Here is a 24964-nt window from a genome sequence, read left to right on the forward strand (position 1 = left end):
GGGAGGATGGATGGAGGGCAGAAATAAACATTTTCACAACATTGTGCCTGATGGAGGGCGAAGCGTTCAAAACCAGAAACCTCTTAGGAACAACTCTCCAAACGGGAATCTTGATCACTTCAGACTTCTGCAAGGGGAGTGACAGTAAGGTGGAATGTATTCTGACTTTGGCGGGGCAATAAAAGTACTGATACTGACCTTGAAATGCTCATCTCTGGGAAGTGGGAGGCATTTCACATTATTTTCTGTTATGCTGAGGAGAAAAGACAACAAATCCAGGAATCCTAATAGGGCAAGCTTTAGTCTTCGTACGAATTAAAGCTCAAATCACTGAAGTTGATGAATAATTTTTCACAGACAGCAAACAGAAATTCAGCTGGTTTTATATAAGGTTATTTTACCCAAAAATTACTTCCTCCAACCATGTCACTTTGCTCAGTGCCACCTCTGGCACTTTGGAAGCTGTACCATCATAAGCAAGCAAAACCGGCTGATTGCTGGTGTTGGACATATCTTGCCTACCCAAATGTATCCAAGGCACTTAATAATACCTCCAAATATCTTCCCAAAGCTAAAATGAGCACGTTACCCAAAAAGATCGTATTTCTTCCATTTTGCCTCCGCAGAAGCTGCGTAAAGAGGGAGTGTTTGCAGTTTTGCTCCACACTTGCATAATTACCACTATGTCTGGTTATCAGATCGGGAACATAAAGCACAACTGCTGCTGGAAATTGCATTTTGACCCAGGTCATCCTTCTGTGAAGCATGCTGGAAGGGTTATTTTATGCTCTCTGGCACCTGAGAAAAGGGAAAAGGGCAGACATCCCTCTGTTCTCCAGAGCTGCAAGAGTCTGAAGCCAAAGGCATCCCCTGTTGCTCTCCCTGCAGGACTTTTCCCAGCTGACTCTCATTCTAAGCATGCCTGGTATTTATTAATTTTTAATTAGTTTTGCAGTTCACACCTGTCTAATGTCAACCAAATACTAGCTCCCTTCCTCTTCTGCTGCACTTTAAGCCGCTAAACAAAAGACGCTGCCTCAATATATTTAACCTCTGGGCCACAACTGCAGACAAGCATGAGACAGAGAAAAAGCACTAAAATATTTATGGCTAGATTTAGAAATGACCTCCAGGTCTGTGCACCTAGCTTTGTGCTGCTTTGCTTTCTATGGCCAAATCAGCAACACAGCTGCCTACCACACAGAGTTACCTGGGGGTTTGCCCCCAGAGCTTTGAGCAACTGGAAGCAAGTACCCTTAAAGAAAGGCATTGCCCATGGGTCTGAGCACCCCACCAACCCGAAAGAGGATGTGAAGGAAAGGCGGTGGGGGGCGGTGATTGCGCCGTGGGGCAGGGCAGCGCTCGCCAGCTGAAGTCCCCGTAAGCCTGAGCCAGCCAGAAGCAGCACCACGCGCTGCGGTGGTGGCTCCCCCCAGCACAGCCCTGTCACCCGGGAACACACCCACTGCGCCATCGAGCTGCGCTTGGGCAAGAGGCCTCTGTCTGCAGATTCGGAAACCTCCAGGCAAACGAACGGGGCAAGGAACAGAGGCGGCTAAACCCCTTTTGCCTACCTACTTTGCCTTTTACCATACCCGGTATAAATTCAGGCAAAGAACGCTTGAGTAACTGCTGTTTAAGCACTTCAGACTATTGCTTAATTCGGGGAGGAAGGAGAACAACTAGTAATCCGAATGAGAGATTATTTTTATTTTGCCATGGTCTTTGAGAAGCAGGACATGCAGACTCCTGTTCTCCTTAAGCACAAAAGAATAAATGGATTATTTCCTTGCTCATCAACCCAGGACAGCTTTCTATTCACTTCTGTTAATTTTCTGTTGACTTCCATACTCAAAACTTCCCTGGTTTTTGAGTTCAAATTTGTTTCTGGTGCACAGAGACAGAGATTCACCATTTCTTCCTCCTGTCTCCGCAATCGGTTCCAAGAACTGCCTTGGTCTCTCGGTGTTAATTCTTCCTCAAGATTAACCACTAATCAAAGACATCCAGCGTTTCAGCTAGACAAGTTCTTTCTTCACCTAATATTTTCAACAGAGTTTTCTTAATTTTTTTCTTATTCTTCTTTTTTCTTTCCTCTAACCTCCTTCAGCAGACCAATACACTGGGGACATAGTGAGCTTTCGATGCAGGAACTCGGTGAGTTCTGTCATCTGGTATCAAATGCAAGTATTCCCCTAATGCATTTATGCTGGATTTAAGGTTCCTCTCACAATTAGAGCAGTTGCTGTTGGAAAGTCACTACTGGAGCCATGGGGGATGCCTTGCTCCTTTAAAAGTAGAATTCTGGGTTTTGGGCAGGATGAAGTACTTCACTTATGTGCTTCACAAGGCACCTACAGCTCTATTGCATCGTAGCAAAACTAAGGCACAGACATTGATCCTTTTGTCTCGCTCACTTTGCCAGATCACCCTCACATACTTCCAGGAACAGAAAACTTCTCCTACAGTAATAAACTGCTCAAAAGAAAAAAAAAACCACCAAGCAACCAAAAAAAAACCCAAACCAAAACTAACAAAGTTTTTAAACCCTGTTCTCCTCAATCCTCTTAATCCACTTCAGTTTCCTTGAAAGCGATTGTGATATCGAATGATTCATTTGTTGAATCACAAAGGGTGGTATGGAGAGATTTTTGGGGGGAACTCTCACATTTGGAAAGGTGGAAGTGAAGGATTTCTCCTCCTTCAGCCTTTCAGCATGTATCTGTAAACAGAGAGCGTGCCCTCCCTGCCCAGGTCCTGCGCCTGCTCAGGACTCCCTGGGGGCTTCTGGTGAGACCATCCAATACTTCTCACAAAGCAGCATAAAGTTTTTAGGAAGGCTTCTCTTTAAAAGCTTTTGATATTTGCTTGTTAAGTAACACATTTGTGTAATGTGATCCCTGCTGAAACCGGTGTGGATGGAATCGGGCAGACAGCACATGTTACATTACATTACAAGGCTTAACATTTCACTAATTGCATTGGCCTACTTCTGTGAATCACAGATTGTCTACGACTCATAAAGCACGTCTGAGTCCTTTCCGTAGTCGTTCATACAATGTGATGCAATTGCAAGGGTCCACAAGGGGACGAAAGCTCGTGATTTAACTATCCAAACATAAACAGATGGCATCTCCAATTCTCATCAATACTTCGACCACATGCATGAACTGAAGAACAAAGCTCTCTTATCTGCTGCAACTTGTACACAGATGTTTATTTCTTAACTTTTATTTCCCTTTTACAGAGGGATAACAAAACATTAATTGAAATAAGAAAAGCAGCTGACCGGCCCTGACTTGGCTCTGTGGTTTTTCCAGTTTCATGAGAGAATTTCTGCAGGGTGTAAAGGGAATCAAAGCATCAATACAGAGACCACAAACGAGTTTGGGTCAGCCATCAGCTGACACACCAATGACCTCCACTCTGTGTCTCTAGGCTGAATTGCATCTTCTGAATAGATGGTTCCCTGGCTATTCATCAAGAATTTGTGCTTAAATATCATGTATGCATGTAGCTCCCTGTGAATTGGGGAGAGCGTCATTGCTCCCCCGCTAAGCCGGAGAAGCTCTTAGGATAAATGCATTCTGTAAGGTAACCGGTTTTTCCTTACCTCATAAATAGCAGTGCTAAGATAAAGAAAGTGAACAGTCTGCCAGCTGACTCAGGACTGAGCGTTCCTGACATGAAATGCTGAAGCAAATGCACTAGAAAAAGTAATTCCAAATGCTTCTACTAAATGAGCTGTTACAACCCTGCTCATATTCTCAAGTATAAAACCAGCATCTGAGACAATAAAAACTTTAAACACACCAACTTTTCTGAAAAGAAATACCTGGTATTTTCAATGCCCCATGGCACTCCTTTGAGCAAAACTGTTCGTAAACTTAATTTGCGTTTGCCAAACATTAGGTCTGTCTGAAGCTGAATTTTTCTGACTGAATTTGCTGCTTGCTAAGAGAGAAGGCAAATTGGTGAGCTCTATTACACATAAACATAAAAGGTCAAGTGCCTTTGCTGCATTTGCAGGTTTCTAAATACAGGCTTAATACCCCTCATTAGAGGCTTAAAATTTATGAAAGGTATCATTTTTCACTTCCTATGAAAAGGCAGGGATGGGGAATTGAACACTAAGGAATTGAACACGATGGCTATACCTAAACTTATAGTGAACCTTCTGGCTTGAGTGGACTTATTCTCCTGGACACACAAGCAGATGCACTAACTGCAGGTTACCTGTCTCGGTAAGGTGGTCATGTCTTGTACAGTGAAAAAGCTGGCTCACCATAAAAGCCTGGTTGGGATTTCCCTTCCAGCAGGGAAAAGCCTGCAGTGTGGTCATGCACTTACTCCCATCTCGGCTCAGGGGGAGCTGGGCCCTTACTGCTCCCAAAGCCAGCCGTCAGGAAATGCTTCTGCTGCAGATGTTTCTACCGACACGCACAGTAAGCAAGCTATCTCACCATAGAGACTTACACCAAAACATGGGCAAAAGCATGAGATGCTGTGTCTTGTTTCAAATCTTATGCTTAACTATTAAGACTAGGGTGGAAGGTGGAGCGGTGACTGGGAAAGAAGAGGCGGGGAAGGGCTGACCATGAGTCAATAGGCAGAGTGATCTCGCAACACTTTAAGGAATCATGGGGCAAGAGACCTGCCCTTTAGTGTACAGATCCAATAAGAGCCTGTGAATGCTCTGAAAGGGACATCTGCTGAAGTAAATCTTGTGTTTAATTTTAATCCACATGGCTTCCTCTGCATTTATCTAGGGCTTTCAAATGGAGAGGACAGCCTTTGTGCTGACCAAGAAAGAAAATGTGTGATTTAGTTAATGTCTTCACGTTCCTGTATAAAATGCACAGAAAGCATCCTTTTACTGACTTGTGACTCCACGCAATCACCAGACACATGCTCTCAAAGTTGTTCGGGGCTCAGCTGACCGCAAGAAAACTAGATATTGGTCCGTGACCAAAGGTCAAATTGTCAAAATGCAACCCTCTGAGTCATGGGACATTTCATAGAATCATTTGGTTGGAAAAGACCTTTAAGATCACTGAGTCCAACTGTACCTGTCCACCACTAAACCATGTCTCTAAGCATCTTAGCTACCCATCTTTTAAATACCTCCAGGGATGGGGACTCGACCACTTCCCTGGGCAGCCCATTCCAGTGCCTGATAACCCTTTCAGTGAAGAAATTGTTTCTAATATCCAATCTAAACACCCCCTGGTGCAACTTGAGGCCATTTCCCCTCATCCTATCACTTGTTACTTGGGAGAAGAGACCAACACCCACCTCACTGCAACCTCCTTTCAGGCAGTTGTAGAGGTTGATAAGGTCTCCCCTCAGCCTCCTCTTCTCCAGCCTAAACAATCCCAGTTCCCTCAGCTTCCTTGCCTTTCTCCAGACATGCTCCAGTGCCTCAATGTCCTTCTTGAACTCAGGGGCCCAAAACTGAACACAGTAGTCAAGGTGCAGTCTCACTAGTGCCAAGTACAGGGCACGATCACTTCCCTGCTCCTGTTGGCCACACTATTCCTGATACAAGTCAGGATGCTGTTGGCCCTCTTGGCCACCTGGGCACACTGCTGGCTCATACTCAGCCAGCTGTCGACCAGTACCACCGGATCACTCTCTGCCAAGCAGCTTTCCAGCCACTCATCCCCAAGCCTGTAGCGTTGCACAGGGTTGTTGTGACCCAAGTACAGGACCTGGCACTTGGCCTTGTTGAACCACATACACTTGGCCTCAGCGCATCGATCCAGCCTGTCCAGGTCCCTCTGTAGATCCTTCCTACTCTCGAGCAGATTGACACTCCCACACAACTTGGTGTCTGCAAACTTACTGAGGGTGCACTCGATCTCCTTGTCCAGTTCATTGATAAAAATGTTAAACAAAACTAGCCCCAACACTGAGTCCTGGGGAATACTACTTGTGACCAGCCTCCAACTGGATTTAACTCCATTCACCACCACCCTTTGAGTCCAGCCATCCAGATGGCTTTTACCCAGCAAAGAGTATGCTTGTCCAGGCCATGGCCAGCCAGTTTCTCAAGCAGAATGCCATGGGAAATGGTGTCAAAGGCTTTACTAAAGTCCAGGTGCACTACATCCACAGCCTTTCCCTCATCCACTAAATGGTTCACCTTGTCATAGGGGGAGATCAGGTTGGTCAAGAAGGACCTGCGTTTCATAAACCCATGTTGACTGGGCCTGATCTCCTGATTGTCCCAGACATGCTGTGTGATGGCACCGAAGACGATCTGCTCCATAACCTTCCCTGGCACCGAGGTCAGACTGACAGGCCTGTAGTTCCCTGGATCCTCCCTCTGGCCCTTCTTGTAAACAGGTGTCACATTTGCCAATCTCCAGTCAAGTGGAACTTCCCCAGTCATCCTGGACTGCTGACAGGTGATGGAAACGGGCTTGGTGAGCACCTCCACCAGCTCCCTCGGTACCCTTGGGTGGACCCCATCTGGCCCCATGGACTCACGTATGCCATTTTTTATGGGCTTGTGTATTTTCATGGACTTATGTATGTCATATTTCGTCACAGATCCTGCCTCTGCCACAGTCCAAGGGGAAGGTGTCTGACCTGAATGGATGTCTCTCCACCCAGGTTTTATACACGCTTCGTTTAATAGATGGTGATCTTGACTGGTTTGTTCTCCCAGTCCTAAAGCTTCCAGAAGCTGGGCAGAAGTCAAAGACACTTCAGGCGAAGAGCCTCGTGCAACAAACTGATACGCAGTCCCAGCTTGACTGCGTACAACTGGTGGTTAGCATATTTTTCGTGCCGTCAACAGCTGTTGCAGGCCGAAAGCAACAGAAATGTAAAGCTTGCTTAATCTGTAAGAAATCTTCAACAGAGGGAGCTAAGGTTAAGCCAGTTCAGCACATTACTAACTTCATCATTATTTTAAATTTGTGGGCACAAATCACTTCCCATTTTAGGAAGTGCAGGAATTTATTTGATCGTTCACGTATGCAGTGAGCAGAATCTGGCAGAAAGGAAGAATTATTTTTTTCTTTAGGAGAAGAAACCTACCTCCTGATCCTGTAAAGAGCTGTACTCACCTGGGCAGTAGGTACTCCTGAGCAGCAGCCTTTGTAAATCCTACTGTTTGTATAATCACACTCTTTGCCAGACCCTGAGGTGCCCAGAGCAGCACAGAGGGGAGGGAATAACACCTGCCCGTGACACATGGCCTAAGCACGGCTTCCACTGGACAGGGACCAAGTTACCCCTTGGAAAATACAAAGTCAAAGAGTTGGTCCTCAGCGCAGTTCTGCCACAGGTTGGAAAGCTTTTCTCCTGGATCAGCATTAAAGATTTCCTACAGGCAAAAGGAGAAAGGGCTTTTTACTAACTCATCATTCATTTGAGATATAACTGTAGTGCAAAGAAGTGCTTGTGCTTCATACCAACTCAACAAAGGGAACTCTGGGAGTGGAAGTACAGTTTTAATTCATTAACCACCTCACATTGAAAGCAAAAGCTAGATTACCAATGTTCTTACTAATGCTTTACTACGTATTATCACTGGCAACCCTGCCAAGGTAGGAGGAAACTGTTATCTGTTGAAAACAGTTCCTGGAAAATACCTTCTGCTTCCCCCTTGAGAAGGTTGAGAACCAGAACCTACAACATACTGCTGCGTTCACTCTCTGCTCCAACATCAAGTAAATTGAACTTCTCAGTGGCTCAAAATCTTGCAAATATTTGTAAAATAAATTTGTTTCATATTACTTCCATTTACTTCAAGAGCAAAATTTTTGAGAACCATAAATATCAAAATATCACTTCAGTTTTCTGCTAATGAAATGGGGGAAAGAAAATCTCAGCTCCTTCTCTGCAATGGAAGGAACTGTCATGACCCATAGAGGCTGTTTTATGTCCAATGAGCAATTAAAAACTGGTGAAATAGTGGCTAAGTTAAAACATTTTAAATGTCCCTTTTTAGGATGTACTCAAAACCACACCACAACCCCCACTGACATGCTGGAGAAAAGAAGTGTTAAAGCATGAATCTGCAGTCAAGGCAAGTCCAAAAGCAAGGAAGTACCACAATTAACATCGGCCTTGACAATTTGGCTCAAAACTCAGATTATACCAGTCCCAATTAGAAGACAAATTGGGTAGGTTGGGTTTTTGTTTGCTTGTTTGTTTAAACTTGTTCTTAGCTGTAAAGGCTGCTGGAGGTTGAAATCTCAGCTGTTGACACCAGGGGAAAACATGTATTGCATGGAAGTGAGTTGACCTGCAGATTAATGGTGGAATCTGCCAGGATCTGGCACCTCCTCATCCCAGGGGAGAGCGCTTTGGTTACTGCTGCTCTCTGCACCTGCAAAGAACACCCACAACCGTTTATTTATACAAAGTGAATAAGGCTTCAAAGCAGATTTGTGTGGTACACATCAGACCTATCTCTTTAGCTCCAGAAAGCTTTTCTCCAATGCTGCTAGGTTCTGGTTGCACGCAAAGAGGAAAACAAAGCAAAGCACAGCAACACCGAATGGACTTTGTTAAGGTCAAGGTACAAATTAATTGGAAAAAGAAAAAACAAACAAAAAAGCACAACATCCACGGGTGATGAAAAGCAGTAACATCACAGAGCTCTAACAACTAATGTGCATTACTCATGGACAGCCTTTGCTCAAATCCTCTGTCCCCTTCTTCACTGATAAAGGCAAAAAAAAAAAGTCTTAAACTACGTTGTTATTTATGACAAAGCCCTAGAAATTACTTTTTTTTTTTTAATTATTTCTGGATCCTGTGTTTTAATGAGATTGCAGCCATTTAAGGCATTGTTCTACAATTAGAGCAAATACTGGAGGGCTTCACATTAGTTAGAAATAATCTAAAAGACAGCTGTTTCTTGGCTTGTTCCAAACTTTTTACATTTTAAAAACCACACCTATCATCTGACTCAGCTCCCCAGTATCTATTTTTATTAAAGTGCCATTTAAATAATAATAAAGTATTTCTTGCCCTTGAACACAAGCTCCAGTACCCAATTTCCTGCACTGGTCCAAAAAAGTCACAAAGCTTGGTTGCCTGTCTGAGAGAACGATGCATTTGCTTTGCCTGTGTGTGTGTGAGAGGGGGAGAGAGAGAGTCATGATGGCATGCTTGTCACGGGGAGTGGTTTGCATGTTAATAAACAGCATATATGAGTCTTTTCCACCGAGGCCGGCACTCAGAGGGACTCCCAGGCGCTGAGGGAAGGACCACGTATCGCTGCACCAGAGTGAGTTCTGCTTCGGCTTTGCTTCCTGCCACAGCCTGCCTCCTCTCTCTTTCCCCTTCCTTCTTCTGATCTTATTCTGCCCTCCCTAGGGCTCCTGGTTCACCAGCTGCGTGGGGGTTATTCTCGTCAATTATGCTACATGCAGAGCACGTGCTGAGAGTATTTCATTTTTAGGGTTTTCTTAGGTTTATTCAGCGTCAGTCTCTGATTAGTGCTTACTGGCACAGCGAGGGCTAACCACAAGCTCTACACGCCGGCTGCAAGCGTAACTCAAGTACCCCAGCTTTGCACCTTCTTTGCTGCTCACAGGCATCTTTGACCTGCCTGCTGTACTTCAGGCACCTGTACAACCACATGCACTGCTACAATCAGACTTCAAACATTATGGACTGCTTTTCCGGAGGCAAAAAGGCAGATCACCAGCCTGTCGTTACAGCAAGCTCCTGTTTCTCACCAGTGCCTGATGCTATCAGTACTGAGCCACTTTGATAATCAGGATGCTTGTCAGAGAGACACCACCTTCCAAAGAAAAGACAACCTCACCAGCACAGGAGCCAGACGTTGGGGTGGTAGGCTCCTGGCATCCTGCAGGGAGTTTTCAGTACATGAAAAACCGTTTCAAAGCAATATCCCATGACATGTAAAGGCTGACTTCCACGCATCCACTTCTGTAACCAAACCGAATCTAGGTTAATGTCAGAGGAATTAGATGAATATTAAGCAGCACCAACCAATCCTTCCAGGTCATTTTTGTGCACTGTTCTGTCCATTTTTCAAACTTCTGTCTTGTGATTCACCAATGGATTAGCATACTCTCATCCTAATTCCCACCATTATTCTATAGAGGAAAACCTCCTGCATCTGCTTCCACTTGCTGTATTTTTCTCATTTTCAAAACTCACAGGGTTTGGGTTTTTTTCTTCTGTTGTTTTTTGTCTTGTACTTCAAAATTATATTCTGAATATCTGTTCAGGACTTTTCTTTAAATTTTTAATTTCTTTAAATTTCTTTAAATTCTAACTGCCATCATTTGCCTGTGTGCTTAATCCTCCCAGTCGCATTTCCTTGGTTAAAAGCCATCTTTTATTCACTGCTCATTTCAAACTATCCAAGCAACCAAGCTGTAGCTATGAAGTATTTTTCCGGGCTTCTATGCTCCTTAGAACGGATTGTAAACACCAGTACTTTTGTACACAAAAGTTGTGACTTTTGTAAAGCCAAAAAAAAAAATATTAGACACTGAGGTCTTTTGTAAGTTTACTTTTGTATATTCTTTTGCTTTATTTAATCCAAGATAGAATCCACATCTCCCTAAAAATGTGTACATAGTGTGAATTATTCCCTGCTGCAGATGCATACACACCCAGACACACAGTCAAATCAATTTGGGCATAAATAAGGCTGAAGCTCTCCAAATTTTAAACCGAAAATATACACAAAGCAATTACTAGAGTTCTGGATTTGTGCAAACACAAGGACGTTAGCCAGTCGCCTTCCATGCGGCACGCTCCTGCGTCACCAGTGACCACACTCTGCTGCTTTAAGGGTGGGCTCTTACGATTTCTGGTTGCTGTTTGCCATACACAAGCTTCTGCTAAGCAGCTAGAAAGCCAAAGCAATTGAAGCCGGCACCCACTTTCAAAATACCTTTGTCCAAAATCTCACTGGGAAGTAATTACGCTGCCTACGAGTCACTGACATATTGCGGGTGTTGGATTAGCAAGCGGCATCCCATGCTACTATAAGCTATGCTTACTCACATCAGCTGAAGACTTATCATCTATGCTGCAAATCTCCAACAGGTGAATTTTTCACCCTTTTGCCACTTAGCACTAGGTGTGTGTGAGGGGGTGAGTAATCTGCCAAATCCCACATGTACATTTTTTAAGTGCTGTCATTTTAAAGAACCTCACTTATGAGGAGTCAATCTACTAAAATTCCCATTAAAAAAAGCTACTACAATGAACTGAAAAAAATGAAATGCTTAATTTTGCACCTCTTTAGAAGCAACTAAAAACATTGCTGGAATGACTCTGTAAAGCATGAGCATGAAATGGGATAAGAGAGAAAACAAGGACTTTCAGGTGTGTCAGACATCTACACTTTGGATTTGGGTAGCAGATGGCAAAGGGAGAAGGAGGACAAAGACAGACATACAGAAAGAATGGTTTGAAAGGTCTCGCAATCTTTCTTTAGTTGGGGTTTGACAACAGGAAAGAACAACTGTGGGATGCCAGTCTCTGTAACTGTACACCTCAGGTAAATGGGAATTATGTGCCAGGGTACTCTGGGGCAGAGCAAAGAACCTGCAGCAATGGGCACTGCCCCAGAGCCAGACTCTGCCTTGGTGTCCCCATGAGCCAAGGTGAAATCAGCTGCAAACTGCTGCTCGGACACTACTTTCTTCTTAAGTGTGGGGACACATAGGTTAGGGTTTTACATACCGAGCAGTTTGCGACCATAAGCCATGGGGTCTTGGACGTTGGCAGCTTATGGCCAAATCTAGGTGATTCCCCCAAGTTTCTGGACAGCCGTTGTTCAGGGCTGTAGGTCCACACTTCCCAGTGCTGGTCCTCTCAAGAAGCCTGGCAATGTCCGAAGAGTGCTTCCTGGGTCTCATCAGGCTCACTCTGTCTGTGAAAACAATTTCAAAATATCTGAAAATACACGAGATCTGTGCCCTGTCCCAGGGTGTTGGTGCCTCCCGGGTGGGGTGGTATGTGCCAAGCACCCTGGGGCAGAAGAAGAGGACCCCAGGAATTCATGAGCAGGAGAGCTGGTGGGTGCTGCTGGAAAACTCTGCTAAGTGAATAAAACTTTGCCTGGTCTCACCTGTCCTGACTACATGGAACATATATTGTCCTGACAAACCTACCTAATACTTTTTCTTTCATGCCTGTAATTTTGTTTATTTTTGGCAAGTTGTACAGTGGATTCATAACATGTGACAGTTCAGGAACAAAGTAGTTTAGGCTAGCAGGGGGAAGGAGCTGGTGCTTGTGCTCCCCCTGTACATACACGCACACACGTACAGGTGGCTGCGATAGGAAGAAAAGTTAATTTTTTCACAGGTGAGGGAAGATGCTGGGTGACCAAGAACTGTTGTTATACAAATTGCTGTGCCAGACAAGCTTGAGGTTCAGGAAATGGACACGAAATCGTCCTGGCAAAACCAGCAGCTGCCTTTGGAGAGCTGACTAAACCGCTTAAGACAGAGCAACATGACTTGCATTTGCACTCTTTGCTTTGTAGGGATATTGTGAGGGGGTGCTGATTTATCTGAAGGCTACAGGCAGATGCAAGGCATGAATTTTACAGGAACGACTGCTGTTGGCAAGAATTAAGATTATTTAGGCTTTTGTTCTACCACAAAACGCTTCAGGGAATTCTTATAATATCTGACGAGGAAATAAGAGACTTAAATAGTCTCTCCTGAGAAATTATCCTAACCGCTCCTTAGTCTGCATCTTCCCTGAGATCTCTCCTCTTGCAATTTTATTTAGCAGTATGTCACGGTCTCAGGTGTGCCATTTATTTATTTGAAGTTCATTACAGCTTGGGAGGCCACACAAAGCCATCTTAAAAGTTATTTACATAAAACTGGGGCCAAGCAGCTGCAAATCAAAAGCCTGAGATCAGACAGAAAGCAAAGTCATCACAGGTGGTCAGGCCCTAAACCAAAGAGCCCGGCACACAAGGCAGAAGGAGCAGCACACCACTGAGACAGCCCAGCAAAGCCCTGTCCATCACCGCCTCTCTGCCGCCCTTGTACCTGCTGAGATGTGAGCGCTCCCTCATTCCCTTCAGTTAAAATGAATGGGGTGAACTTCAAATACCTGAATTCCTGTCATTTTGAATGCAGCAGCCTGAGGGGCACTCACATGAAGAGCATCAGCTACGAAGTCAGCTTGGAGAAACCCAGTGGACGCTGGTGTTCTCCTTCAACAACCGTCTACACGGCGACCACCCATTCACCATCCAGTCAGGCTGGACTCTCGCCTTCAAAAAAACCTCTCAGAATAGGTATTTTTCTAATTCTTCTCCTTCACTAAGATGTATTTTTTCCCTGTATTCCTGAAGGATTTTTCTAGGGCTCTGGTTTCCCACATCAGCAAACCAAGCCTGGAGCTTCTTTGGACAGATTACTGCTTTGAGCTCTCCTACAGCCTCTTTTGTTAAACCCACACATTGACAGATCAGGCTTTCAGAAGCCCTCGCTCGCACAGCAGAGCTTTACTCACAGCAATGCCTTAAAAACTCTTCTGATGTTAGGAGGCTAATTTCCACCACAGGTTGCAAATAACCAGCATACAGGGTAAAGACATGCAAAATCCCACTCAAAAAAAAAAAAAAAAAAAAAAAAAAGCAAACCCAACTGACAAACACATTGCAATTTTTTTTTTTCTCCTAGGCCTCCCTCATGGGGGCCACGACATGCAAAATCCCACTCAAAAAAAAAAAAAAAATTGCTTTAAGCCATGCATTTATCTAATCTTGAAAATCATGCTAAGAAGTGTCAGGCCACAACCATTACATTTGGGAGTTGCTATTTCAAAACTCAACCCTACATCAAATTGCATAAACATTTACTTCAGCTGTTTTGTGTATTAAACACAAAAAGAGTGAGCAGATTTTTTCTCTTTTCTCTCCAAGGTCCAGATTGCTATCTGGCATAGAAAAATAAGGGATCAAATGAAAATGTTTATTTTTCTATAACTGGGGTGGAGCAGGAAAAGAGACCATCGCTTTTCGGAAGAGAGTTTATACAGACTGAGAGCTGACAGGAATTACACAGAATTACTTAATGCTTTCATTTTATTCTCTGTCAAAACACAGACTGCTGTGGAAATCTTCCACTGGAAGATTTACAGTCTTCCATTAATCTGCCCATATTCTCCAATCCTTCTCCTTCAAAAGGGGGGTGGAAATTTTCTTATTTTCTTCATTAAAAAAGAATTAATAAAAACACCTCTTAGCAGAAAAAAGAACCCATTCTTTAAGTCTTTGTTTCCTAATGACAATCCCAAAGCCATTAGCTTTCCCGTTCAGGGAGTACATCACATAAGGTACCTACCGTGACCCTCAGATTTTTCCAGGGAAAGGCAAAAGTTATTGTCTTAGTGTCACTTACATCCGGATAAACAGCTTGGATTAAGCCAGTGCCTTTGGCAAGCAGCTGCCAACCTTCCTCACAAGCAAGGAGTCAGAAGGGGACCAGCAGCCACCCCGTGGCTGGTTCTTGCTGGCACAGATTTCTCACCATCAAACCCTTTTCTCTCCAAAAAGGGCCAATACATCGCTATTTCTGTCTGCAATTTCAGCTCTGTATGTAGACATAAAATATAAACACAAGAGTCTTTAGAGATAACAATTTTTCATCCGAGGGAAAGCATTCCTGCAGCAACCGATCTGATCAGCAAGCAGAAGGAGAGCTCACCACGGGCAAGGCTGCTTTCCAGCTGGCTCCTGCCCTGTTGGCATTGCTCAAGCAGGAGAAGGTAAGCAAGCATGCCTTTCCCCAAACCCTCCTGACCGTTGTGTTAGGTTGGTTAAATAAAAAGGAAGAAATGCTGGACACAGACATTTTCTATCTTTCCTACCTTGGATTTTATAAAGTTATAGCTGTGGGAGCTTTTCTTTACTTGCCTTCTACAATAGCTATTTAAGTCTTGTGTCTCCAGTTCCTTCCTCTGAAAACTGAAAACTTAAAAAATGAAGGCAGGAAGACTCACTTGGACAGGGAAACCTTTTTTAAAATTGAGGAAGGAGAAAGCTGCTTTAATACTCGGCTCTCCAATTACAGGGATGGAGAATTAATGTATCTGAGAAGGACAATAAGCAAAACAGGCAAAACTGGTATTCCTAATGTTTCTCAGGTGAAATAAAGCAGAGTAAGTCTCTTTCCTCATTAAAAATTTTTCTTTGTACTCCATAAAGTAGCACAACTCTCCCCAACCCGTAAGGATTAGAACCAAAAATTTGTATTTGGATAGGTCACTCTTGAGATAATAGCCTAAGGAAAAACTCTTCTTTAATGTGTAAAGACTCTTTTGTCTGTATATACAAAGAAAAAAAAAAAAAACAAAACCAAAAATGTAAACCCAGCCAGCTCATCTCTCCTTTCCCTTTCTAAACCGAGTCTCCTAATCGACATTAGCACTACTGGGCCCAGTGACTGGCCCAGTAGTGGAAGAGAAGGAATAGTTTTCCCTCTGAAATCCCAGTGTTACCATAAATGGAAAATGTTCACCTGATACTGGTGATAAGAACTTCAAGCTGTAAACGTGGCACAGTACCTCTAGGACATCACAGAAATACATGAGGTGGCTGAAATTGCAGTGTCACCTCCACCCCAGTAAGGTACCCAAATCAGGCTGCTGGGTATGCATCTATTTCAAACCTACCCATCTAATTTCCAGGCCAACTTTAAAGAAACACCTTGTAAAGAGAAAGCAACTGCTTTAAAAGAAGTAGTACTAAGAACAAAAAGAAAGAAAGACGTCCACCAAGCTTTTCAGCCTCGGCTAGGCTGTCGCTCAGAGAGGGCACGAACTCTGTTTCACACTTCATAAAGCAGGATGCTTCTTGGCAGAAAGATACCTGTAGGTTTACGTGAGTGGAAGCTGATTTGTTGTTATACTTTCGCCTCACAAAATCCTGAAAATGGAACGTATAAGATCAGCTCCAGCAACCCAAACACTCCAAACGGATGTAACAGCTTAATCTGATAATAAAATAAACAGACGTATCCATTAACAGAACCTTCACTCAACTAGTCCTTGGAGGGACTTTTTCACCTTCCTCTTCAGACATGGCAGCACCGTCCCTTCTCATGCCCTTCAGTGGGCACTGGCTTTCCTCCGGGAGATCCTGAGGTCCAGCCCGCTCTCCTGGTGGCCGATGAGAGGCCCTGGGTTCACAGAGGCAGCCCTCAGTTATATTTGCACAGGGAAATGAAACAGAGCTTCCCCAAGGACCAAGTCTTGGTCTGGTTGCAATTCAAGCGAGGATGATGACACCAGGCAGCCGAGACCTCCAGCTTCCCCTTTTTGGCAGGGCCATGGCCGGGGCAGCACTGGGTCAGGTGCTAGCAGTGCTGCTTTCCGTAAGTGACTCCTAAATTAATGAAGAACCCTCGTGTTAAATAATAACACATACAGTGCAATGCTTTGCCTCTTCCAGACAGACAGTTCGAGTCCCAGATTTTTAGAAATACCCAGATAAACCTTAACCCAACCCTACCGGTCTTGCTTGCTGGAGGGAACAGTTGGGGTTTTTAAATCCTCTAACAATGATGAAACCTTAAGGCAGGAAAACCCTTAATTTCTCACAGTGCAAAGTACAATTAAAGGGGACTTTGCACCACGAGGTTCTTTGTCAGACTTTGGATGGATGTGAACGAGTAAGCTCAGCTTAGCTGGTTTCTTCCCTCTCTGCTCCCAGGTCAGGGAAAAGCTCTGGGCTGCCTGTCGCCTCAAGTATTCATAACCTTATCCAAGAAAATGAGACAAAGTGCTGCCTTTTGTTTTGGTTTTTTTTGTTGGTTTTGTTTGTTTGTTTGTTTGTTTTTTCTGAATTCACATACATACCTGCATCCAGGTTTTGGTGTCTGTTATTAGCCTGAAGAATATTTTCTTGTATTACTTTGTGGGCTGGATTTTCCAAAACAGAGATGAAACACTGTTCCTCTACAAAGCCCAGCAGAGTTTTGGTGTTTGCTTTCACGGGACAAGGGCTCAGGTTGGCCATGCAGGACTGGCAGAGGCAGCCTGCTCTGGGTTGCACTGGGCACACACCCAAAACTCATCTGGGGCAAGCAAAATGCAGGCGGTGCGCTTGGGATTTACCCTTTAAAACAGAGCAGGGACACATACGCTGCCATCCAGTAAAAGCAAAGGTACTGCATACCTTGCAGACACCAGGACTGTCTGCTTTTCGGTACCCTCCTGGTACCTTCATACAGTTTCCAGTCTGCCAGTGCTTTTTCTCTCCTCCTGTACTAGCGCTATCTGAAATTCAGCATTTTAGTTCTCAGAGGATGATGCAGATTCCTTCCTGGGCTCTGGTTTTTCTCTCTAATCTTGCCTGAAGTTTTCAATTTAATTGCTTGGCCCTGCTTCAACTGGAACAAAATCATCCCAAATTCATCAGGTAGTACGGTATCTCCACAAAGACGTGAGCAGTCTTAAATTATTTGAAATCTAAGATGTCTGAGACACTTGTAATTTCAACCTGAATTTTGACTCATGAGCAACGTGGAGGATGCCACCTCCTACACATTCAACCTTCTCTCAGATTTTGTTTGATTTTGTCACTGTGTGGCTCCAAAGGTTGAATTTAATCACAAGATCCACTAATCTTCTGTTTAAAGGTATGTTAAAGCCAGTTAAGCTGGCTTTAAGAAAGCCACAGAGGAAAGCTAGGAAATCAGCTAAGCAGGTCAACAACTTCAAAGCGTTACAGCTAATTTAACAGTAAATTTAGACCAGCTGAGTTCGCTGCTTTGAAAGTTGGATGCAGTAAAACTGGGGTCAAGGTTTCTGCAGGTGCTATTGATGTCAGGCAGGGAAGGTGTAGAGGTAGGTACAATCTTCCAGCATTTTTAAGCCATGGCTAAACCTAGAAAAAGAGAAATAATTTTAAGTAGTTTTAAAGGTTCCCCTGCCTCCCTCCCCACTCCCCCCAACCCCCCCCAAGACAAAAGCACAAACCCAAAGACCCAAAATAGACCTTTTTCCCCTAGAAGTGATATTTTTCAATCATTTAATAGTGTTGGACATTTTTTAAATCGCTTTGGTTTGTTTCTTATGATGAGTACTTTTACAAAACACACTGGGAAAATGAGGTAAAGGAGATTAAGGAAAAAACCAACAACTTACTTTGTATATTTGGCAAAAAGCTATTCCGAACACAACCATTTCTTTCATTTAGAAACATATCTGTAATTGTTTAGGAAGCACTACTCCTGACATTTCACAATGAATACAAATAAAAAATAAAACCTACAAACATTTACAAAAACATGCTTACAATAAAGCTATAGAGGCCTTTAGAATGTCAAGTATTTTTGGTAAACTCCTTGCAGCGCTGCAAGTATTTGATTACTCCTTACGGTGTATTCGTTAGAAATTTGTTTGGCTTTGTTTTGGACCTTTCAAACAATCGTTTCCACCGCTTCCTTGACAGACCAAAATATTCCGCAGTCTACTGCAACAGCCAGAAAGACTTCCTGATCTTCGGCCAAAATTCCCTTTTCTTTACATCATCTCGCTACTCCTGATTATACATGTCTTTGTATATAAAGCTCTCCCACAGCAAGAATTGGTCTCTTTCAAGATACTTGCCACCAGGAATGTGACACTTCACTCATCTCCAGCCCGTTCTGTATCCAGCTTTCTACTGCCTTCCTCATGAACTCCACCTTCAAACCTTCTTTCCTTCTGCTTTTAAATGCCTTCCAGCTGTCGACAACTTTCTGCTAGCACAGGACTAGGGGGCTAGAGGTAGCTGAGACATCGGAGCCACATGTGAGCAGTGAATGAAGTCCAGGACACTGGAACTTCTATTGCTGATTATGAAAAAAGCTCTGCAGACACCCCTAAAGTAGGGGGAACAGACACTGTGGGTTTCGCATGTTAGAGGTCATGTCCTCTCCAAACACAGACTGAAATCAGGAGTATTCGCTTGCCTCTAAAACAAGCTGGAAAGTAAGAATCAAGCCAGGTGGTTTTTCCCCTTTTACTCCCAAATCATGTCTGATTTGAACCTCAGATATCACATGTTCTTTTAAAAACACCATTCCTCGCTCTCAAATGACCATACAAAATCAGAAGCAGGGACAAATGGGAAAAAGAAAAGCCACAGTCTCATCCTCTCTATAATCCAAATTCAACCTGCATAAATAAATAATAAAGTATAATAATATATAGTAGTATTATATAAGCACAGTAAAGCATAATAAGTAATAAATCTGGACACAAAATTTGAAACTAGAGTGGCAAAGTTTTGCCATTTACCTAAAGCATTCTTGAAAAATTTGGAAATCTCAAAATTTCTCTCCTAGAGAGAGAGTTACACCTGTAATCTGTGAGCAGCATTTGCCAATCAGCAGGCAAACGTATTTTTTGGTAATTAACACTAATCACATCCTAATGTAACTCATTTTTCCTGCAGCTTCCCTCTTGCATACAGTGCAAAGGGACACACTTGCTTGACTTAAAAAATAATTGTAGTGGTGTCTTTTGTTTTGAAGCACCTGTAGATATCTCCATTGGTAACTCTGCTTCTCTGCTGGGCCATCAGCTGTGACAAATCTCCACTTACTAATAATCTCCCCTGACCCTGCTGTATGCTGTAGGGGAATAGGTAGCTTCCAAGATAAATTCAGCAGCCTCCAGTGTGCTCATTTGCTGTGATCTTTTTTTATTTTGCCTTTGCTACTCTGAGGAAGGAAAGTAGATGTTTCGACTTTTGAGGAGAAAGTGGCAAAGGCAGTTTGCTCTTTTCAGCATGAGTTCAGTGCAAGCTTTCCCAGTTTCTGAACAAAGAGCCTCTAAAGTGAAAGCTGGTGATACATCTGCCCTCAAGCACATTTTCAAAGGCGAGGTGACTAAATAGGGGGTTGTTTCTATTACAAAGTTAGGTAGTAGCACTTCAAAAAAAAAAAAAAAAAAAAAAAAAAAAAAAAAATTCCCTTTCTTTCCCAGTGCAGATGATCTGTGTTGCATGCTTTGTTACTAACACTCTGAATCTGATGGATATAAAAGAGTGGTAAATGACGTGCAAGGTCTACTTTAAGGCCAAAATGAGACAGTTTTGCTTTGGGGGAGGACATGGACTGTTGTTTTAGTTTCCTTTAACCAGTACATTTAAATCTCAGCTGAGCTCACAGATCTCTCTTATTGAGGTGCTACGTGTGCAGAGTTTAAAAGCTTACTTTTGGTTTAAAGTTACCTTAGCTCTTCACCTTTCCTGCACCATCCTTCTTGTACAAACTCGTGAGTATTTTCTTTTGTTGCCTGTTACACAGCCAAACAAATGGAGCCTTCCTGGTACATGATTCCTAACTAGAGCTGAAGGGGGAGGGGGGAATCACATGAAAACCTAACAAAGTCATTTCAAGTTTTCTTTTGGCTTCTGTACAAAAAAACTGAGAATGTGATGACGATTTTCTCCAAACAACAGTGTAGACTGGTTTCCATAGCAAATTTTCCTTCTAAAATAACTTGAGTCGATTGCCTACACAACTAGGGTAATAGTTAATGAGGGCAAGCTTGAACAAAATTGCTGCTCAAGACAGCAACCATCTTCTGTTACAGTATACGATTTTTACATTGGCACTCTGAAAAACACTTTATATAAATGGCCTGAGTTTGGAGTCACAAGAAAAATAAATGAAACTTGAAAGTTCTTAATTTATCTGAAAAAAACAAGCCGTCTTTCTGGTGATACACAAGGAGGAACTGCAGCTTTAACTGTAATCGTCCACATCCGAATATTGTGGCTGACAAATGCAGAACAAAAAGGTGTCACTAACGCAATGATTGCAAAGTGCAACACGACATGGCTTAGTGTAATATGTCCTTTGCATTGTATGAGCATGTCTTTCAAAAACAAGCATCTGGTGTGCTTTTGTAAAAAGGAGTTGAGTTACTCATCCCTAAAGCAACATGGTGCCTTTCCCCTCAGGGATCCAGCATGCCACAGTACAAGCTGACATACTTCAATCTGCGAGGACGAGCAGAAATCAGCCGCTACCTGTTTGCCTATTCGGGCAAGAAGTATGAAGACCACAGGATAGAAGCAGCAGACTGGCCCAAAATCAAACCAAGTAAGTAGCATGGGATCTTACATCCAAAGCTCCGCTAGAAATGCTGTCAAACAACGAAGCAATTGAAGAGGTACCTATATGTTTCATGAGCAGAAATACGTTTAATTCCTGGCTTTAATTAAGCCTATATGAATTTTTTTGTCCAGACAGACAACTAATGCACAAGGTGCTTTCTATTAACTAAGCAATGTTTCTTCATAGGCTTTCTTACCTTTTAATAAGCCCAGCCAGTGGGCTACCAAATTCTTGTAGGGTGAAGCTAAATTTGGTCTTTCCTGTAACATTTGCAGTGACTTGAATGACAAATACTCAAAAGCACTTCTGCTCTCCACATGGCAGCTGAAGCCACCTGTGGTGATCAGATCTAGAAAACACTGGCTAGCAACCCACAGAGCAGAGTGTAAATGAAGCCGTGGAAACGGAGGTATTTTCATTTAGGGATGACTGACTTCAGAAACCTTTTCTTTGCAAGAGCTTAAGCCTGCTGACCATGTGGTATAGCTTATTTCTCTCCCACTGCAGTTCTCAGGGAAGCAGGGTAGAAACTAAAGGAGAGATTGAGAATTCAGATGAACTGAGGAAAGCTCTGCATAGGCCTTTTTCATGCTTAACTATGCACATATTCACACGTACACATACCCACTTATGTCCTGAAACAAAGTTCAGAGAATATTAACAAAGTATAATTCTATGTAGATGTTTGCATACTGATTTTGCAGTAAGACAAATTAAAAAGAAAAAGCAGAAGTAGTGACTTAAAGACTACAGAGACATTCGTATTCTAGGACAAGGTGTTCTAACAGCAGATTATCAGGCAAGGTAAAGGCGTTGCATCTCTCTCTGAATATTGATGATGTCCCCAACGTCCAAGCCAGTCCAAGAAATAATGCAGGAAAATTCTTCCTATGCTTTTCTTCAGTGCTCACGTCATGAACCTCCCAGGGAAGATTTGTATGTACAGTACTTATTCACTACAGTGTATGCCCAGCTGCAACACCATAACCGCCAAAACACTGTGAGCAAAGGCACCCTAGAAATTCTAAGCCATACAGTTTGTAGCTGTATCTGTTGCATTAAGGAATGTTGGTTAAGCCCTTTAACCTTTGGCTGACTTTGTTTCTCTTTCTGTGATGTGAAAAGTTTGTTAGCAGGTTTACCAAGGGTTAATTAAGATTTTTCATTTTCTCTGCATAATGGCTTTTCATAGCAGTCTCTACTATGAGTGATCCCGAGACAAAATTCCAAAGCAGATAAGAAGTTTAGTAAAAATGTGGGAGCTGTTGCTCCCAGATTTGTGTAATCAGCTGTGCAAAATTTATGCTGGCCTAGGAGTTCTTTGAATTTCAGGCTTCTGTAGGCACGCAGTCAGCCAGTCAGTGGATGGGAACTGGAATGCATCGTGCTAATTGACAGGGAAAATGTGCACCTACAAAGAATGCATGTCTGAAAGTGCTAGTACACCTCATACCAGGATGCTAAAGTTTTGCTTCTGGAAGGCTCCCTGAATCCTAGCTCAAGCACCAATGTAATGGTGGCATTTGCAACCAGTGGCATCTAGATTGCAGACAATATGCAAGTTATGAGGCTCATCAACTAAAACGAGAGTAAAGGTATCTTGTTTGTATGCATAACAATGTAACGCTGCTAAGGAAATTGCCTGGAGATCAGCTAACTGATGACTACCTCCTCCTCCTTCTCCTTTGTGAAGCAATCGTTACTCATGGTATTTCCAGACAAAGTAATCTCCCACAGGCAAATCATTCAGCAAAACTCTGAACGAAAGGTAGCAACAGGGCTTTGCAGTAAACAGCCTTATCCTGTACAAGACCAGCAGCCACTGCCCCAGTCTGCCCCAAGGTACCTAAATGCTAACTTTGCAGGCCATGACTCAACACAAGAAATGGTCACCTCCTAGCTAGGGACTAGGTCGTGTAGGCTTTGTCTGTCTTAACACTACAACAGTATTGCGTACAGCAGAGATGCACCATCGCCGTAAGGAAAACAAACCACTTGCATTCTCTACCATCTTGAATTTTCCAAAAGTGCCTCAGCGCCCTCCATGGAGGCAGGGATTGAAGAGCGAAAAGTACTGGTCCTCAGGAAAGCAGGTGACAGGAACCTTGCCAAAAAAGTTCAATTACTGCTGTGTTCAACAGTAAATATGAAATGAGGGGATCCATCCAACCCATTGCCCATACGAAGGCATAGCTCACTCTGCCGAGAGATCTTCTACACTACTGTCATTCATATTCTGCATTCAGATCTTCCTTAGGAAGCCCAGGATTATTTTTTTCCCCCCATTTGGCCTGGCCTGGGTCTACTTCAACAAGAAGAAACAAAGTAGCAGATTTCAGCCAGTCTCATCCTGGTGAAAACCAAAGGGTGGTAAGCATTTAGCGATGATAGGGGGAATTACAGCTGCATTTGATGTAACAGCAGTTAATGTAATAGCAATTTGGTACATTGCTTATTTTACAACCCTCAAAAATCATCAAAATTGGTCCAAGTAATTGAACTAATTACATAATTATATACTGAAGTGAGATTAAGGAATACCAGCAAAAATTGCTCTGCACAATTGCATACACCATGCTTGCATATATCAACTTGCCTATGAAAGATCTGAAACCAGTTTTGACTGCAGAGTCTGCAAGCACAACGTAGTGTCCCCCTTTTTTAAAAACTTCAGGTATGAATATGTAAGATAAAGAAAGAAAGTACTTAGGGAAGAAGTTTGGACAAGGAGAGCATTTCACGTTTCTTGAGCTACGAAGGGAACAAATCAAAGAATCCAAGTCTGTCTAAGAACATAAGGAGCCAGGTCTCTGCACAGAGGATAGGTTTGCTTCCTCAGTTTTCACAAAACTGAAGTAAGGTTTTTCAGCAAATACCAACCTCCCAGCCAAATCATCATAACCTAGAAAATACTGTCATTAATCTGAAGAAAAGGCTTATTTCTTAGTACTCCTGTAAAATTGATGGAAAAACAAAAAATGGGTGCATTAAGATTAATGTGCAGAAAGGCCATTTAGAAATCAGACTTGCAGCTGCTGGAAGTTTAATTTTGACTTGGACTGAAGAGTGTGATGGGGTTTGTTGTTTGGTTTGGCATTTTTCACGTGACTTCCCCCAGTAAGCTGTAGCCTTAATGGTCCTTCAGGCAAATAAGTAAATCCTCGCTCCTAGAAAAACTACCTCACTTGATTTTGTTTACGCCTAAGTGGTGCGCTTTTTTTTGTGCGAGAGGGAGGCATATTGTAACATAAAAACCTGTGTCATTTGCTTTATACACTCTGAAATTTAAATTTCTGTATCTCAATTTTTTTTTTACCCTTTGGTCACTAATCAGATCATTTTTGGTAGATTTTCCAGTTGCTGATTTCAGGCAAGGATTGTAGTTTATAACAGTTTATAATGCATACTAGCTTGCTTAAGCTTGTTTATAAGTATTAGCATTGACAGCTTTAGCACAGAATTTAAAAAAAAACAGTTGAGTATTGAGTAGCAGCTTTACACGACCCTTCACTCTATATGTCAATAATTTTTAAAGTAAGTAAACAAACTCACATTTTACATTTCCTTTTGAACAGGCTTTAACTTGACCATGCCATCATTTAAACCATACTCAATTCCAGATCTATCACACTATCAAATAATAGACTAATTCGAAATCTGCTGTGCCACATAAATGGCTCCTCAGAAAAAGCATCATTGCACTGACGTAAGTCATGATACAGCAGAAAATCCACTGTAACGCTGCACAACGTTACCATCCCCTTGAGATAGTAGGCTTATTCAGGGAATTCGAAGCAATGGCAATTACACAGACTTTATCGTCATAGCAAGGATGCTTTCATTGCACTGACAGCTGTAAACGCCCCATA

At 42.8% G+C, this 24964-nt stretch overlaps 1 protein-coding gene and 1 long non-coding RNA gene across 2 annotated transcripts in view; one reads left to right on the top strand and one right to left on the bottom strand.

Moving 5' to 3' along the window:
• Positions 1-6332: 6332 nt before the first annotated feature.
• Positions 6333-12418, bottom strand: LOC118451876. Its single transcript, XR_004841456.1, has 3 exons — positions 11695-12418; positions 7077-7336; positions 6333-6848 (listed from the first exon to the last, which is right to left on the bottom strand). It is a non-coding gene; the product is annotated as an uncharacterized LOC118451876 (long non-coding RNA).
• The window catches only part of HPGDS (hematopoietic prostaglandin D synthase), a 29642-nt gene continuing 13889 nt past the window's right edge, over positions 9212-24964 (top strand). Inside the window, exons 1-2 of the mRNA XM_009634775.2 lie at positions 9212-9250; positions 20939-21080. Of these exons, the coding sequence (XP_009633070.1) occupies positions 20948-21080 (133 nt within the window). The 5' untranslated portion in view covers positions 9212-9250; positions 20939-20947. The remainder of the gene's footprint in view (positions 9251-20938; positions 21081-24964) is intronic.

Source organism: Egretta garzetta, unplaced genomic scaffold, assembly GCF_000687185.1.
Source record: "Egretta garzetta isolate BGI_Z169 unplaced genomic scaffold, ASM68718v1 scaffold72, whole genome shotgun sequence".
Taxonomy (NCBI): Eukaryota; Metazoa; Chordata; class Aves; order Pelecaniformes; family Ardeidae; genus Egretta; species Egretta garzetta.